This window comes from Caenorhabditis briggsae (genome assembly GCF_000004555.2).
Source record: "Caenorhabditis briggsae complete genome, chrII, whole genome shotgun sequence".
Taxonomy (NCBI): domain Eukaryota; kingdom Metazoa; phylum Nematoda; class Chromadorea; order Rhabditida; family Rhabditidae; genus Caenorhabditis; species Caenorhabditis briggsae.
Genome location: NC_013486.2, coordinates 3,354,553 through 3,369,070, shown reverse-complemented (window position 1 = coordinate 3,369,070; position 14,518 = coordinate 3,354,553). Strand labels below are relative to the sequence as shown.

At 40.0% G+C, this 14,518-nt stretch overlaps 4 protein-coding genes across 4 annotated transcripts; 2 read left to right on the top strand and 2 right to left on the bottom strand.

Annotated features, from left to right (window-relative positions):
* Window positions 1-3,937: 3,937 nt before the first annotated feature.
* Window positions 3,938-8,282, top strand: CBG00742 (the record flags this gene model as incomplete). The annotated part of the gene is made up of 6 exons (XM_002630260.2): window positions 3,938-4,064; window positions 4,809-5,065; window positions 5,771-6,009; window positions 6,062-6,393; window positions 6,641-6,770; window positions 7,940-8,282. The coding sequence occupies 6 exons, from the start codon at window positions 3,938-3,940 to the stop codon at window positions 8,280-8,282; spliced, it is 1,428 nt and encodes a 475-aa protein (XP_002630306.2).
* Window positions 8,283-8,469: 187 nt separating this feature from the next.
* CBG00743 lies at window positions 8,470-10,646 on the bottom strand (the record flags this gene model as incomplete). The annotated part of the gene is made up of 3 exons (XM_002630261.2): window positions 8,470-8,691; window positions 8,741-8,971; window positions 9,969-10,646. 3 exons carry the CDS (start codon window positions 10,644-10,646, stop codon window positions 8,470-8,472), a joined length of 1,131 nt encoding a protein of 376 aa, XP_002630307.2.
* Window positions 10,647-10,798: 152 nt separating this feature from the next.
* On the bottom strand, window positions 10,799-11,535 carry Cbr-rpl-10 (the record flags this gene model as incomplete). The annotated part of the gene is made up of 3 exons (XM_002630262.1): window positions 10,799-11,014; window positions 11,061-11,243; window positions 11,290-11,535. The coding sequence occupies 3 exons, from the start codon at window positions 11,533-11,535 to the stop codon at window positions 10,799-10,801; spliced, it is 645 nt and encodes a 214-aa protein (XP_002630308.1).
* Window positions 11,536-12,091: 556 nt separating this feature from the next.
* Window positions 12,092-14,345, top strand: CBG00745 (the record flags this gene model as incomplete). Its single annotated transcript, XM_045241887.1, has 3 exons — window positions 12,092-13,603; window positions 13,849-13,932; window positions 13,983-14,345. The coding sequence occupies 3 exons, from the start codon at window positions 12,092-12,094 to the stop codon at window positions 14,343-14,345; spliced, it is 1,959 nt and encodes a 652-aa protein (XP_045091584.1).
* Window positions 14,346-14,518: the final 173 nt, after the last annotated feature.

Sequence of the window (14,518 nt, the reverse complement as noted above, 5' to 3'; positions counted from 1 at the left end):
GGTAATTGAGCTCAAACTTAACAATGTACGGTACTAGGAACCCTTTCTCAATAGCTTTGGCAACTGAACAAATTTCAAATGTCAACTTTTCAAAATTTCTACATTTTTTAAAATACCCAGAACTTTCTTGTTCATCTTCTGTTCTTCTCGCTTTTCCCTTTCTTCTCGACCTTTTCTACTGACCATTGTGTCTGTGTTCAAAGGGAAAGAGAGAGTTACTGTAGAAAGAAGAAAGAAGAAAAGAAAATGAGTCAACGAAATAAGAAGACAAAAAAGGAATATATGAAAAAAGGAAGGAAGAAAAAAGAGAAAAGAAAAAGAAAGGGGAAAAGAGCGGTCAGTGACAAGGGCAAAGCTAAGAAGCTGAAGAGAACTGGATAGGATGATGATGATGGGCAAACATGGCACAAAAAAAATAGGGGGGACGAAATTGAATTTCGCGGAAACCTTGAAGAAATGAGCTTCTGAAGGGAAGAAAGAAGAAGAGAGCTCAATTTGTGTTTGTCTCCAGAAGACCTTATATTTCCTTTTTTGTCCCGAAACTACCCATTTAAGAAAAGAGATGTACCTTAATTGGAGGAGAAGAGATGGAGGAGGAGGAGTCCTTTTTTTCTGGGAAAACTGATTTTGTTTTTGGTGATTGGATAGGACATAGAGAGACTAGGTGGGCATTTGGGGTTTTGCAGTTTTGCTGAGATTTTCGTTTGTACTCGGATTCTTCTTTTTGCGGAAGTTTTGTTTTTTTTTCTTTTTTTTAACTTTTTGTGACTTTTGAAATTCCGGGAATCTGGGGTTGTAGGATCCTAAGTTTCCAGTATGTTCGACTTTCAAGATTCCGAAATTTAGAAATTTAGGATTTCTGAAAACGAAATTATCAAAATTTCCCGGGTTTATTATTCCATGATTCCTGTATTCCAGACTTCTAGAAATCCGGAATTTGTTTTAGGATACGGTTCCAGGATTCTAAAGTTCCAGAATTCCGAGATTCTAGGGTTCCAAGATTCTGGGATTCTAGGATTCTGAGTTTCCGGAATTTCAGAAATTCGAGATTCCGAAAATTTGAAATTCTGAAAATTTCCCATATTTCTTTTTCCAATATTCTAAAATTCCAGAATTCCAATTTTCCAAGATCCCGGAATTCCACGAATCTGGGACTCTATGTTTCTAAGTTTCCACATTTCCAGGATTCCAGGATTCCAAGATTCCAGGTTTCCAGAACTCCTCTATTAAATAATTCTAAGGTTCTAGAATTTTGAAATTCTTATGATTCTAAGGTTTCGGAATTTCAATATTTCGGGATTCCAAAAATTCAGGGTTTCAGAATTCCATGGATCCAGAATTACAGAATCCAGAATTCCAGGATTTCTTTTTTTTTGACTTTTTGTAAAATTGTTGTTCAAGATCCATCTCAGTTCTATGACCCAGAATCCGAGATTTCAGAATGTCATGATTACAAGATTCTAAAACTCGAGGGTTCCATTCGGATTTCAAGATTCCACGATTCTGAGATTCCAGTATTTCAGGATTCCAATATTCCAGAATTCTAGAATTCTAGGATTCTAGGATTCTAGGATTTCAATATTCCAGGATTTCAAGGTGCCTGGATTCCAAGAAAACCAGGTGACGACTTCTAAATTCCGAGATTCTAGGATTCTGTGCCCACGCAACCAGATGATCTCATCTCGACATCTCAAAAATAAACACTTGTCCTTATTTTCCCATGTCCATCTTTGAAAAAAAGGAGTGAATCCAGTTTTTGTTATTACTCTTCATTCCATCTATCGTAGTACTACTACATTCTTTTTTACACCTTTTTACATTTTGGAACCAATTCAAATAATCTCTCGTTCTCGTTCCCTCTCTCTCTCTCTTTATTTTTCTGGGGGGAGGTCAGTAATTAGATGATTAGGCTCCGCCCACTTTTTTAAGGGACATTGACCGTGTCGTTTCTATCATTTTCTGAAAAGGAACATGTGTCGTTTTCTCATTTGATTTTTCTAATTTTTTTGTCTTGATAAGACGGATTTTGAACTCTGTGTTCTCCCTTAAAACCTGTAATAGAAGGACCCCCCCCCCATCTTTGAGCTCAATTATCTCGGCTCCTATAAGAGATATCAAAAGTGTTTTAACTGATAAAGTGTTTGTGATGATATGATATGATATGATGAACAATTTGTCAATTGACTACTTTTTGATATCTTTTACAGGAAGCTAGATAAATTTGCTCAAAGTTCAATGTTCGGATGCCCTTCTATTACAGGGTTTTTCCCCGTTCAGCATGGGAAAACTTGCGTTCTATAACTTGAAATCTCAGTAGAAAATCTTAAATTTTAAGCTAGATGTTAGAATTTTTCTAGGATCATAGTTTCGAGCTACAGTAACCCATTTTTCCCATTTTCCCTTAAAAACGACATTGCACTTTTTGGTTCCTATTTTCCTCTATACATATTTTTTTTATTTCAAAACAACTTTCTTTTTTCTTCTTTACTTCCTCACTAGTTCCTTATCTTCTGTAATTTCCAACTTATTTTCCAACTTGTTGTTTTCCATGTGTTTTTCTAAAAAAAAAGTTTTCAGCCCCACCCCAAAGATAAGCCAAGTTTGTCAAAAAGCAAGCCGTTCCAAATTACGACAGTACTTGTTTTTTTTGTTTTGAAATTCAGTTCCCTCATTTTTTCCTCTTTTTTTATAAAAGCCGAGAAAATGCTTGGTTACAGTAAAACTGATCGGGAGCAAACATTATGAGACTCTTCTCTGTCTACTCAAGATGACTCAGGAGCGGACGGTGCCTGGGGGTGCCAGGCACCACAGGTCCCTCTGAAAAAACAAAAAAAAATGATATAACATTATGAGATCATTGGGAATGTTGTGATACACCTGTGTGGGGAGCGAACCCATGACCTTTGGCGCGGCGGCCAAGAGTGCAACCGGCTGCGCCATATGCACCCCAAGGTAAATGAGTAAGTATGGCGTATAGGAGCGGCGGGGTTTGTCGCCAGCCTTGGTGGGAGCGTGGGGGGAGGGGTTAAAACTTCAAGTGCCCTAAAACACTTTTCTTATTCTTATCATTCCCTCAAAAAGACAAAAAGAAAAAGATGAAACGACGAGTGTTTTTCAACTTCGAGAGCGTAGAAGACAGCTGAAAAACAGGTCGAGAATTTGGTGTACTCCGACCCCTGTCTCCGTGTTTTCCGAATTTCTCCCTTATTGATTCAAATCAAAGATTTTTCTTGTGATTTCCAATTTCGACATTTTTCTAGAGATTGGTAGACCAACTAGAATTGAATGTCGTTTCGTTTATAGTTTTTCGAGTAGGTTACTGTAGGGGCCCAGGTAACACGACACCTACAGTAACCTTCCTTTGAACGCGCATATCTCAAGAACCAAGTGCGCTATCAAAATTTTGTCAACTAGAAAAATGTGTAGAATTTTATAAGGTATATTTAAGTAATTTTTAAAACTTTGATAGCTTCTCTAGTTTTTGAGATATATGCGTTCGCGCTCGCCGTCATGCATATTTTCTTTAAAGGCGCATATCTCTTGAGCCAATAAGACTATTCAAATTTTGGCAACTAACAAAATGTGTAACATTTTAAGAGCTATAATTCACTAGTTCACAAATTTATTATTATTATTTTTTGATTTTTGAGATATGGCGCTTCGAAGTTTAGAAGCTTGCGTATCCCTGGCAGAGTGCCAAAACTCAAAATCTAGAACTTTCTTCTCACTTGTTTTTCCATTCAAACTTATTCCGTTCTTTTTTTTTCTCTCTCTCTCTCACCCTCTATTCTACCTGATCACCACCCCTTCTTACCGTTCTTAGGCTCCGCCCACTTTTCCCTCTGGGCTCTTCTCCCCCCTTTTCCTGCTCCTATTCCTTGTTTTCTCTTTTTCCATATCATTTGCATACTGTATAAAACTTCAGATCATCAGAAAAATGGAAGAAGAAAATCCTAGTCCACCGCCCACGGGATCCGAATCGTCACAACCGTCGTCACCACTGAGGGCAGATTTCGATACTAAAATTCATTTGACCTACTCTACAGACGATGATAAGATTGAAGGTTAGTGGGTACTGTAGATAAGGTGGCCTGGAAATAGAGGAGTGAGAGAGTTAGGTCATAGAGGAGTGAGAGAGTTAGGTCGTAGAAAAGATAGTATACCGTATCTTCTCTAATAGAAGCTCACCAAAACCGTCAACTTTGAGCTCAATTATCTCGATTCCTGGAAAAGATTTGAAAAATGTATCAACTGATAAAATGTTGGTGATACTATGATAAATAATTTATTAGTTGACAAATTTTTGATATCTTTTTTGATATCTTTACGGTAACTGAATTAATTGAGCTCAAAGTTTGGATGAGCTACTATTAGAGATAGTTCCACATTCTAGGCCATGCTCTTGAAGTTTTAAGATATCGTTCTGGCAATTTAGATAAAAACTCTAGATTATCGGATTCTAGGCCACCAATTCTAGGCTACGAAGTTTTGAAAATTAGGGAAAACATCATACCGTAATTCCTCTAATAGAAGCTCAACCAAACCATAAACTTTGAGATTAATTATCTCGGTTCCTAGGAAAGATATCAAAATCTGTCAACTGATAAAATATTTATCACAATATCACCAATATTTTATCAGTTGACAGTTTGTTCTTAAGTCTTACGGGAACTGAGATAATTGAACTCAAAGTTGAAGATTTGTGTGGGCTAATCTTCCAATAATTTTCTAGGTTACTATTTCGGTATTTTACACCATGGTTTTCTAATTTTCATTTTCTCAAAAATTTGAAAATTGTTAACTTTCAGAAGAAGTCCTATTCGGTCACCGAACAGTCCTCTCAACCTTCTCGCCAATCCTTCGCCAGCTCATCGACGATGCCACGTCATCATCCTCGCCCACATCTTCGTCTTCCACGTCATCAGAATCTTCTTCAGATGAATGTTTCACCTCGATCAAACTCGATCTTTCGATATTCCCCAATGCTCTATGCGCCTTTAAAGTCATTCTCGACGCCATGTATTCTGGTGATATCAAAATGGCGGGTATCGTCCAACCGAACGAGGTAAGGAGTTGGAAAAACAAACATGGGGAATTTTTTGTGGGGGTTAATATTATATGGTACTGTAGAAAGGAAAAACATGACATGATAACAAAAAAAGAACTATTATTTTCAAGTTGGACAGGTTGGAAATGAGTGGGAGTAGTAGAAGATCATTCGAGAACGAACTATAAATTCAGAATTCGTCATGGATCCACGTGATATAGTGTTTATTAATAGAATTGAGAGTCTCAAGCTGACCGATGGGTTGGCGGTCGGTGGGCTTGTATCTGTGCAGAATATTATGCTAGAAATTTTCTTCAAATCTGTTTAAAAACCAACTTTCTAGCTTATCTAGAAGCTGAGATACACCCTTTTAAAGTTTCGCACGATAGAGACGCAGACAACGAGACACACTGCGTCTCTAACCTCCCAAACTTCAAATTACTGTATTTCGGCTTCTAGAAGGGCTAGAAAGTTGGTTTTTTGATAGAATTGCAGCAAATTTTTGGTTCTATAAGGTCCTAATAGTAAGCAAAAATCAAGAAAAATCAAGTTTCTAGCTGACCGATAGTCGACGGAATAAATGCACTTTGGCAGCATTTGAATAGTGCGTCGTAAAATAATTGCTACGGACGCAAACACTCTGGCATGTTGACGCGAAAATGCACAAATTCGGTCGGCAGGCCGGCTAAATTTCCAGACCAAATCACCTCCAAAACTTTCCAGATTCTCGCTATCTGTCAATTCTGTCAAATATCATTTCTGGACCAGAAGATTATCTCTCTAGCATCTGCCACACCTCCAATGACGCTTGCAAGTGCGCTCCAATGCTCCAACCCATTTCTACAGTATACCTCAGCACCTCCAAATTATCTATCCACAATGCTAAATCTATGGACCAACCCGTTTTTCGGTGCACTCTTTGGCTCACAAGGGTTGGCTTTTTCACCGCCGTCCGAAAGCAGGTTAGCAATAGAGCGCATTTTAAAAGTCTAATTTTTCAAATTTTTGGTTTAGGACACAATCAGAAGGCAGCTCTCCGCGTGCTAATTCATCGTCCACTCCACCTACTACAGATTTGGAGAAAATCGTTCCAAATGATGATAAAGAGGGATGGTGTCGAAATAAAAAGTACATTGAGAAGGTGGATGGAGGATTCATGTGTACCGTATGCCGAAAAATCTACGGACGGTACAATTCGGTATCCTACCACGTCACGATATATCACCGTAATCCACCGATCAAGTGTGAGGAGAATGGGTGCAATTTTAGCACTCGGGAAGCAAGATACATCCATTTTCATAAGTATTACCGTCATCATATTCCTCTGCCAGAGAATATTGATTTGGGTTAGTTCTGCCGTAAACCGTAAAACCTGTGGGCCCCTAACTTTTATCTTCGAGACATTTTATCTTGATGCCTGTAACAGATTCGAAAAAGTAGTCAACTAATAAACTGTTTATCATAATATCACAAACATTTTATCAGTTGACACATTTTTGATATCTCTTACAGGAGCCGAGATAATTGAGCGCAAAGATGAGGGCAATTTTATTACAGGTTTTCTAGTGTTGTTCTAATTCCACGATATTTCAGGATCCAGAAAGTGTCCATTCTGTAGACACGTCTCGAAAAGTCCAGCAATGTTGGAGAAGCATATTGCACGGCATGAAACCGAAGGACCCGCCGGCTCGCCAGTTGGAGCATTGAAGAGAGCACAGAGCAAGTGAGTACGGTAGTTATGCAAATGTTGGTGGGAAAGTTCAAGTTGGGTAGTTGATGAGAGTGATAATTGACTCGAGATTTTGTGTTGACTTTTTTCAATGGAGAAATGTCGAAACTGCATATTTAATTAGTGGGAAATAGAGGAATTAGAGAGCATGAGGGATGGCGAGGCACATAGACTCGGCTAGCCTATCTTGATTTAAAGGGACAGGAAGTATTGTACGGGTAGAAAAACATCTTTGCTTTGAGAGACGCCGGTCTCACAACGACAACTACCGTAACCTGAAAAATGTATATTTTCCGAATTTCTTTCTCGATTTTCGTGCGCTTTCTGGAGATTTTTTGACTATCAAAATGGTTATTTTCCGACTTTTTTGGCTCCGCGCCACTTCGAAACTGCGACACTTCGAAACCGGTCATTTTCTGGTGAAAAAAGTAGAAAAAGCAGTGAAAAACGAGAAAAAACGGAAACGATACTTTTAGGTTACGGTAGTTGTCGTTGCGGGCCACCTTCGGCCACGGCTACCGGCGTTCCTTTTCCACAGTTCCGAATTTGTTTCTAACAGAATAATAGCAAGCTTATATCGCTCGTATGAGGTTTGGTGAGGCTGACTTTATGTAAATTCGCTCAAACGCGACTACCGCAATACTACAGTAAAATTAGCGTTGGTCTCGACGCGGAAGCTACAATTTGAACTGCTCGGTCGTTACTCTGCCTCCATTCCACCGGAAAACACGCCGTGAACGCGTTCTGAAAATCAAATTGAGTCGCTTCTCAGCTGAGGACCGCTCCGCCAACAGGCGACGCGCCCAAACTTGGCTAGGTGCCAAATCCGCGATGCCGTATCACCAGAATCACAGTAGTTTCCTTCGCATTCTACCCAAAGTCTCGTATCAGGAACGATCATTGAATTTCTCCCAAAAAAACTTGAAAACTGACACAATCTTTAATTTTTTCCTGTGTGTGATGTTTGTTTCTAGTCATTCTCTCTCCCCATTTTCGCATGTTTTCAGAGCGGCGATTTTAGCGAAAATATAAATCGCGGAACAAGACAAAAAACTGGATTTTTCTCAAACACACACTACTCATTCGAGACATAGTAAAACAGAACGGGGAAGTATAATTAAAAATAAAAATAATTTCTGATCAAGAAAAAAACACATTTTCAGAAAGAAAATCATCGTTCCAACGATGGCTTCTGACGTCATCCCCGCAGCCACCACTTCCTCGATTTTCGGTCCTTCGGCGGCAAATTCAAATATTCCAATTCAATGTTCTCTGTGCACATTCTCCACCAACTCCACAGACCTTCTATTCATCCATTTGGCAATGCAGCACACACAGGAACTTGCTCAATGCTCTGGAATGTTGGCGGACAACTCATCTGAAACCTCTACCAGCACATCGAGCAGTAGTGATGGGGAACCAATGATAACTGATATTGACTTAGATATTAAGCCATTGATTGATCAGTCGCTGATGCTCCACTTGAATACACCTCTATCCAACTGATCTGAACTTACATGACTATCTAGGGCTTTAGAAATTACGAATCTGTGCCTTGTGATGATCCGCCTTTCTGTCTATAATCCAGTGCCTTCTTTTCACTTTGTCTTTACACATTTTTTGAAGAATAAACCGATTTAATAAATAAATGAGATTTGAAAAATTATAGCAACAACAAGCAATATAGAGATCATTATAACTTCTCGCCTCCGTCTTCACAATCAAAATCCCATTTGAATTGATTTGTGAGATACTGCTTGAACTGGGCGGTCTTCTTTTTGAGCTCAGCGCCACCGTGTGCCGAGTCCCGAACATTGGCAAAGAGCATCGAGAGAGTGGTGGTGAGAAAATTGTCGCGGGACACAATATCGACGAAAAAGTCGGTGGGGCACTCTTTGAGTTGGAAGAAGAGCACCTGGAAGAAAAATTATGATTTTTAGTATTTTTATAATTTGTCAACGTACTCTAATAAAAGCCATAAAGAGCTCCTTTTCGGATCCCAACGCGTTTGAGCAGCATGACATCAGATGAATGATTCGTTTCCACTGTTCGAAGCCTTCGAAAACTTGTCCCTGTAGGAAGCAGACGAAAGCGATTTGCATTTCAGCCAAGAGCTGCTTCCAGTCGCCTCCGAGGCCACGGAGAAGGACGTATAAACGATCGGAGTAATCTATGCCCACTTGGTGTTTGGTGACCTGGAATTTAGTGGTTTCCACGTGGAATTTTGAGCATTTTACTTGAGTACGGTATTATGATGGTGCGAAAAATAAATCGGAGCCATGACAATGGCCGAAGGTCCCACAACGACAACTACCGTTACCTAAAAAGGGTTTCTCTTAAAAATAAAAATGTTTGATATTGAAAAAACACTGAAAATACACGAAATTCGAGATAATGAAACCGGAAAACGAAAATATTCTTCGGTCACGGTAGTTGTCGTTGTGGAACTTTCCGATTCTTTCCACTAGAAAAGGTGACCTAGTTTCCGATTAATGCTCTGACACGTCACCGTTAGCGCTGGAATCTCTAAATTCAGCCGGAAAATCCTCAAACTTGACATTATACATCTTCAAATTTAAGCCTGAATGTCTCGATTTCTGATCTAAAAATAGCTATTTTCAACCTGAAAATCGTTGTTTTTCTGAAAATCTTGAAATTGAGGCTAATCATCATAATTTTTCGCCCGACAAACTTCAAACTTTGGCTAGAAAATCGTCACTTTGGAGGTTGAAAATATCTAAATTCAATCCGAAAATCTTCATTTTCAGCCTAAAAATACTCGAAATTAGCTTGAAAATGTTCATTTTTTGCAACATACATGCATCAAAAAATGAATGGGCATGAACGGTATTTCGTCAGAAAATTGGGAAGAATTCATACCTCTTCAAAAAATTTCTCCGAAGGGAAAACTTTTTTTGCTTCATTAAAGTATCTACCGTACTCGCCCTGTTAATTTTTTAGCTCGTCAGAATTTTTTCGCGAAAAAAAATCGTAGCTCGTCAGAATTTTTGTCTTTCATTCATGAATTTGAGACATATATGTTTTGCACAAAAATCCTCAAATTTGGCCTTAAAAATCTTCGCGTTTGACCCAAACTCTTCGAATTTGGCATGAAATTGCTCATTTTTAGCCAAAAATTCGTTAAAAAAATTTGACAAATTTGAACCGCAAATCAAGCGAAACACAGCTTACCGTTAGCGCTGGAATCTCCTGAAACCGTATTTCATATCCTTCGCGAATCTTCATGATCGGTAATCCGTGCTGATCGACGAAACGCGTTCTAACGGGATTCTGTCGATCGACGCGATTCTTGAAATGCGTCTCTTTGTGCTCCCGCTCGGCATCCTCCATGAACTGCGTTTCGAGACTGACTAGTTCTGCCTGCGAAGTGATCCTTCCGAGAACCGGATGAACTCGTTCAACAGTTTCAGGTGTGATAAAATCTGTGAGACCGTACCAGCTACGGTAGTTCTCGTATGGATATGGAGCCAATGAGTTGTCCATTGATTTTAACTGCCTCTTCTTTTCAGGGATTTGTTCTGCTGGGACCTCTCCATCTTCAAACGTTTCTGCTTCCTTGTTCCACTTTTTGACAACGATTTCGCCAGCTTTGAAATTGTGAAAAAACCCGATTCTGGGAGCCGACTTGATACTGCAGTATACGAAATGAACTCCTGGTGGAATCATTTTCAGTCCCATGAATCTTTCGCCAGTCTTCCATGTCTTGTAATCGATACCGAATTCCGAAGCTTGTGGGAATCCTAGGAATAGTAGAAAAGCTCCGTTGTGATACATGTACTCGACGATTTCTGGAGGAAGAGCTCCACCCATTCGCATCGCTTGCAGAAGAACAGCAGTGTTATCACTCATCTAGAGACTAATAATGTTATATCCACCGTTCCGTGAGCTATGCAATATCAGGAAGAGCTCACCTTTTCTAGTATTTCTTAGAATGTCACAAAACAAAACTGATAACATAGGAAATTATTTATTTGCTTTCAACAAAAAACAAACGATGCAAATTAGATTGGGTTGTCAATCCACTTGCTGAGTGGTCCATGCTCACGATTGAGTTGAACTCCGACTCCGTCAGAGACGAGTCTTCCCTCGGCCTTCATGCGGACGTAGTCGTCGCGGTCCCACTTGGTGAATCCCCACTTGCGGGAGGTGACGATGATTTGACGTCCTGGGAACTTGAACTTGGCACGACGGAAGGCTTCAATGGCGTGCTTGACATTCTGAAAATAACCATTTAACTTTCAGGTTACAATTTTTCGAACTTACAGCCTCCTTGATTCTCATCGAGAAGAGGATATCTCCAATGTCGACACGAGCGACCAATCCTTGTGGCTTTCCGTAAGCCCCACGCATTCCCGTTTGGAGTCTATCAGCTCCGGCACAGGAAAGCATTTTGTTGATACGGGTGACGTGGAATGGATGCTTGCGAACACGGAGATGGAATCCGTCCTGAAATAATCCATTAGAGATACTGATATCACTTCTTACAAATTACCTTTCCGCAGTTCTTGACCATGTACTTGTTGGCGCAAATACGGGCGGCCTCAAGAGCTTCGGAGGAAAGATGCTCACGCTCGTTGGACATCATGTGCACGGTGTATGGGAAGACCTCAACATTAGCCTTCTTGTTTCCCAAATCGAAGATTCTGATCTTCGCGTCAGGCACTCCTCTGCAGAAGCGAGACTTTGGGTATGGCTTGTTCTTGATGTAGCGGTAGCACCGCGCTGGACGTCTACCCATGTTCTGAAACAAAATAGACATAAATAAGAAGCAGAAGCGACGAGTATTTATAGAAGATCTGACCAAAGAACACAGAATTGTCATCATCACGAGACGTATTGTCATGCTTATTGCGAAATCTTACAGGATTTTAACTATTTTTTCTAGCATATAAACCAAAAATGCATTAAATCCGAACAAAATAAAAAATTCTTTCAACAGTTTCGAAATATTTTTCCAGACTTTTTTATACAAGCAAAGGTGCGAAACTACGACTTTACGATTACCGAGCATATTCATAAATCAAAGAAAACAAAATTCAGAAGAAAATCCGGCAAAATTCGGTGAAAAAAACGAAAAAGATGAAGCGATCCAAGAGAAAATCGACAAGAAATTTTAGGCCAAACGAGAAATTGTTGGGTTGTCTAAAGTTCACCGCATGCGGTGAACCTCAGAGTGTACACCACACTCTACGACAATTGCGCACCGTAGTTAGTCGAAAAATTCGAAATCGGGGAGTTTACAGCGGAATTTTCGAAATTCAAAGCTGCAACTCAACCAAATTAATCAGAATAAAATGGAGAAACTAAAGAAGAAATTCGGAAAAAAGGCTTTTTCCGAACCCGCTGAGGAAACGCCTGTAGTGGTGCCAGAGAAAAAAGAAGTGTTGCCGAATATCAAGATTGTGCCACTGGGAGCCGGTCAAGATGTAGGACGATCCTGTATTCTCATCACAATTGGAACTAAGAATATTATGGTGGATTGTGGAATGCACATGGGTTATCAAGACGATCGGAGATTTCCAGATTTTTCGTATGTTTTTAAAAAAATTTTCCTCGAAAAAACATTCTTTTTCAGCTACATCGGAGGTGGAGGCCGTTTGACAGACTACCTCGACTGTGTGATCATCTCTCATTTCCATTTGGATCACTGTGGAAGTCTACCGCATATGAGTGAAATCGTCGGATACGATGGCCCAATTTATATGACTTACCCAACAAAAGCAATCTGTCCAGTGCTTCTAGAAGATTATCGAAAAGTTCAATGTGACATAAAAGGAGAAACCAATTTCTTCACATCCGACGACATCAAAAATTGTATGAAGAAAGTGATTGGCTGCGCTCTTCACGAGATTATCCAAGTGGATGATCAGCTATCAATCCGAGCTTTTTACGCCGGACACGTTCTCGGAGCAGCCATGTTTGAGATTCGTGTAGGCGATCATTCTGTTCTCTACACCGGAGACTACAATATGACACCCGATCGACATCTAGGAGCCGCCCGTGTGCTACCAGGAGTTCGTCCAACGATCCTCATTTCCGAATCCACCTACGCTACTACTATCAGAGATTCGAAGAGAGCTAGAGAGCGAGACTTCCTTCGAAAAGTTCACGAAACAGTGATGAAAGGTGGCAAAGTGATCATTCCAGTGTTCGCATTGGGTCGTGCTCAAGAGCTTTGCATCCTTCTGGAATCCTATTGGGAGAGAATGGCGTTAAATGTTCCAATCTACTTCTCACAAGGACTTGCAGAGCGTGCTAATCAATATTATCGCTTGTTTATCAGTTGGACCAATGAGAATATCAAGAAGACGTTTGTCGAAAGGAATATGTTCGAGTTCAAGCATATCCGGCCAATGGAGAAAGGGTGTGAAGATCAGCCAGGACCACAAGTGCTGTTCTCCACTCCAGGAATGCTTCACGGCGGACAATCTTTGAAAGTTTTCAAAAAATGGTGCTCGGATCCATTAAACATGATCATTATGCCTGGATACTGTGTAGCTGGAACCGTGGGAGCACGGGTCATCAATGGAGAGAAACGGATTGAAATCGACGGAAAAGTGCATGAAATTAAACTTGGCGTCGAATATATGTCATTCAGTGCTCATGCAGACGCCAAAGGAATTATGCAATTGATTCGACAATGCGAACCGAAGCATGTCATGTTTGTGCATGGAGAGGCTGAGAAAATGGAGTTCTTGAAGGGAAAAGTAGAGAAGGAGTACGATATTCCAGTGCATATGCCAGCGAACGGAGAGACCTGTGTGATTGAAGTGGAGCCTAAAATGGATATTCGGGTTCCTCTGGAGGTTTGTTTCATTTCTGATTAGCTTTTTTTTTTCAAAATTAGCGCTTTATTCCCGAGTTTCCGCTCAATTTCTGCTTCTCATTTTCCTTTATTTGCGCGCGGAAAAGTGGGCGGAGCGAAGTCGGCGGCAAGACCGGAAAATCAGCGAATTGTTTTTTTCGGAATTTTCGGGTTTCAGAATGCTAGAAACAAAGGGAAGATGTTCAGAAGGCCTATAAAAATACAAAAATCATTTTAAAATTTCAGAAAATCAACAAAAGCATTGCTCTCGATCCGAATCCTTCAAAACTGGAATGCCCGTTCGTCGCTGAAATCGTTTATGACCAAGAGGTAAGATTTTTAAAATTTTCCAACAAATTCCAACAAAATCCCAATTGCAGAAGGAGACTATCGATGTAATGCCTAGCACTCGACTTGTGGAAACTGAGGATTTCATGCCAATCACTCTTTCACTATCAGAAATCATTAAAGTCATCAAAATCGACTGGAATCAGATTGCTGCCGATTTGATCATCTACGATCCGAATTTGCAACAAAAGAATGATGGAATCGAAATGTTTCATGGAGAGATTACACTTTTGGCGAATAACGAGAAAGACACAGAACTTGAAGTGATCTGGGATGAATCTCGAGAAGGATGGGCACGAGTTGTTCGAAGCTCGTTGTTGCGATACGCTTCACCGGAACAAACACCACCACCAGAACCTCAGGAACCATCGTCACCGATTCCGGTCAACGCATAACCTAATTCCTTGAATACCTCCTTAAAAATCTCAAACAAAATTCCTTCTCTACGGTTTCCCTTTTATTTTTACCTGTAAAAATTAAGAAGAACTCATAAATGATTTTTTAGATGTTTTATTACAAACATAATACCCTCTCTTGGGGTGTGCATTTACAATAAATAAGTTTCCAT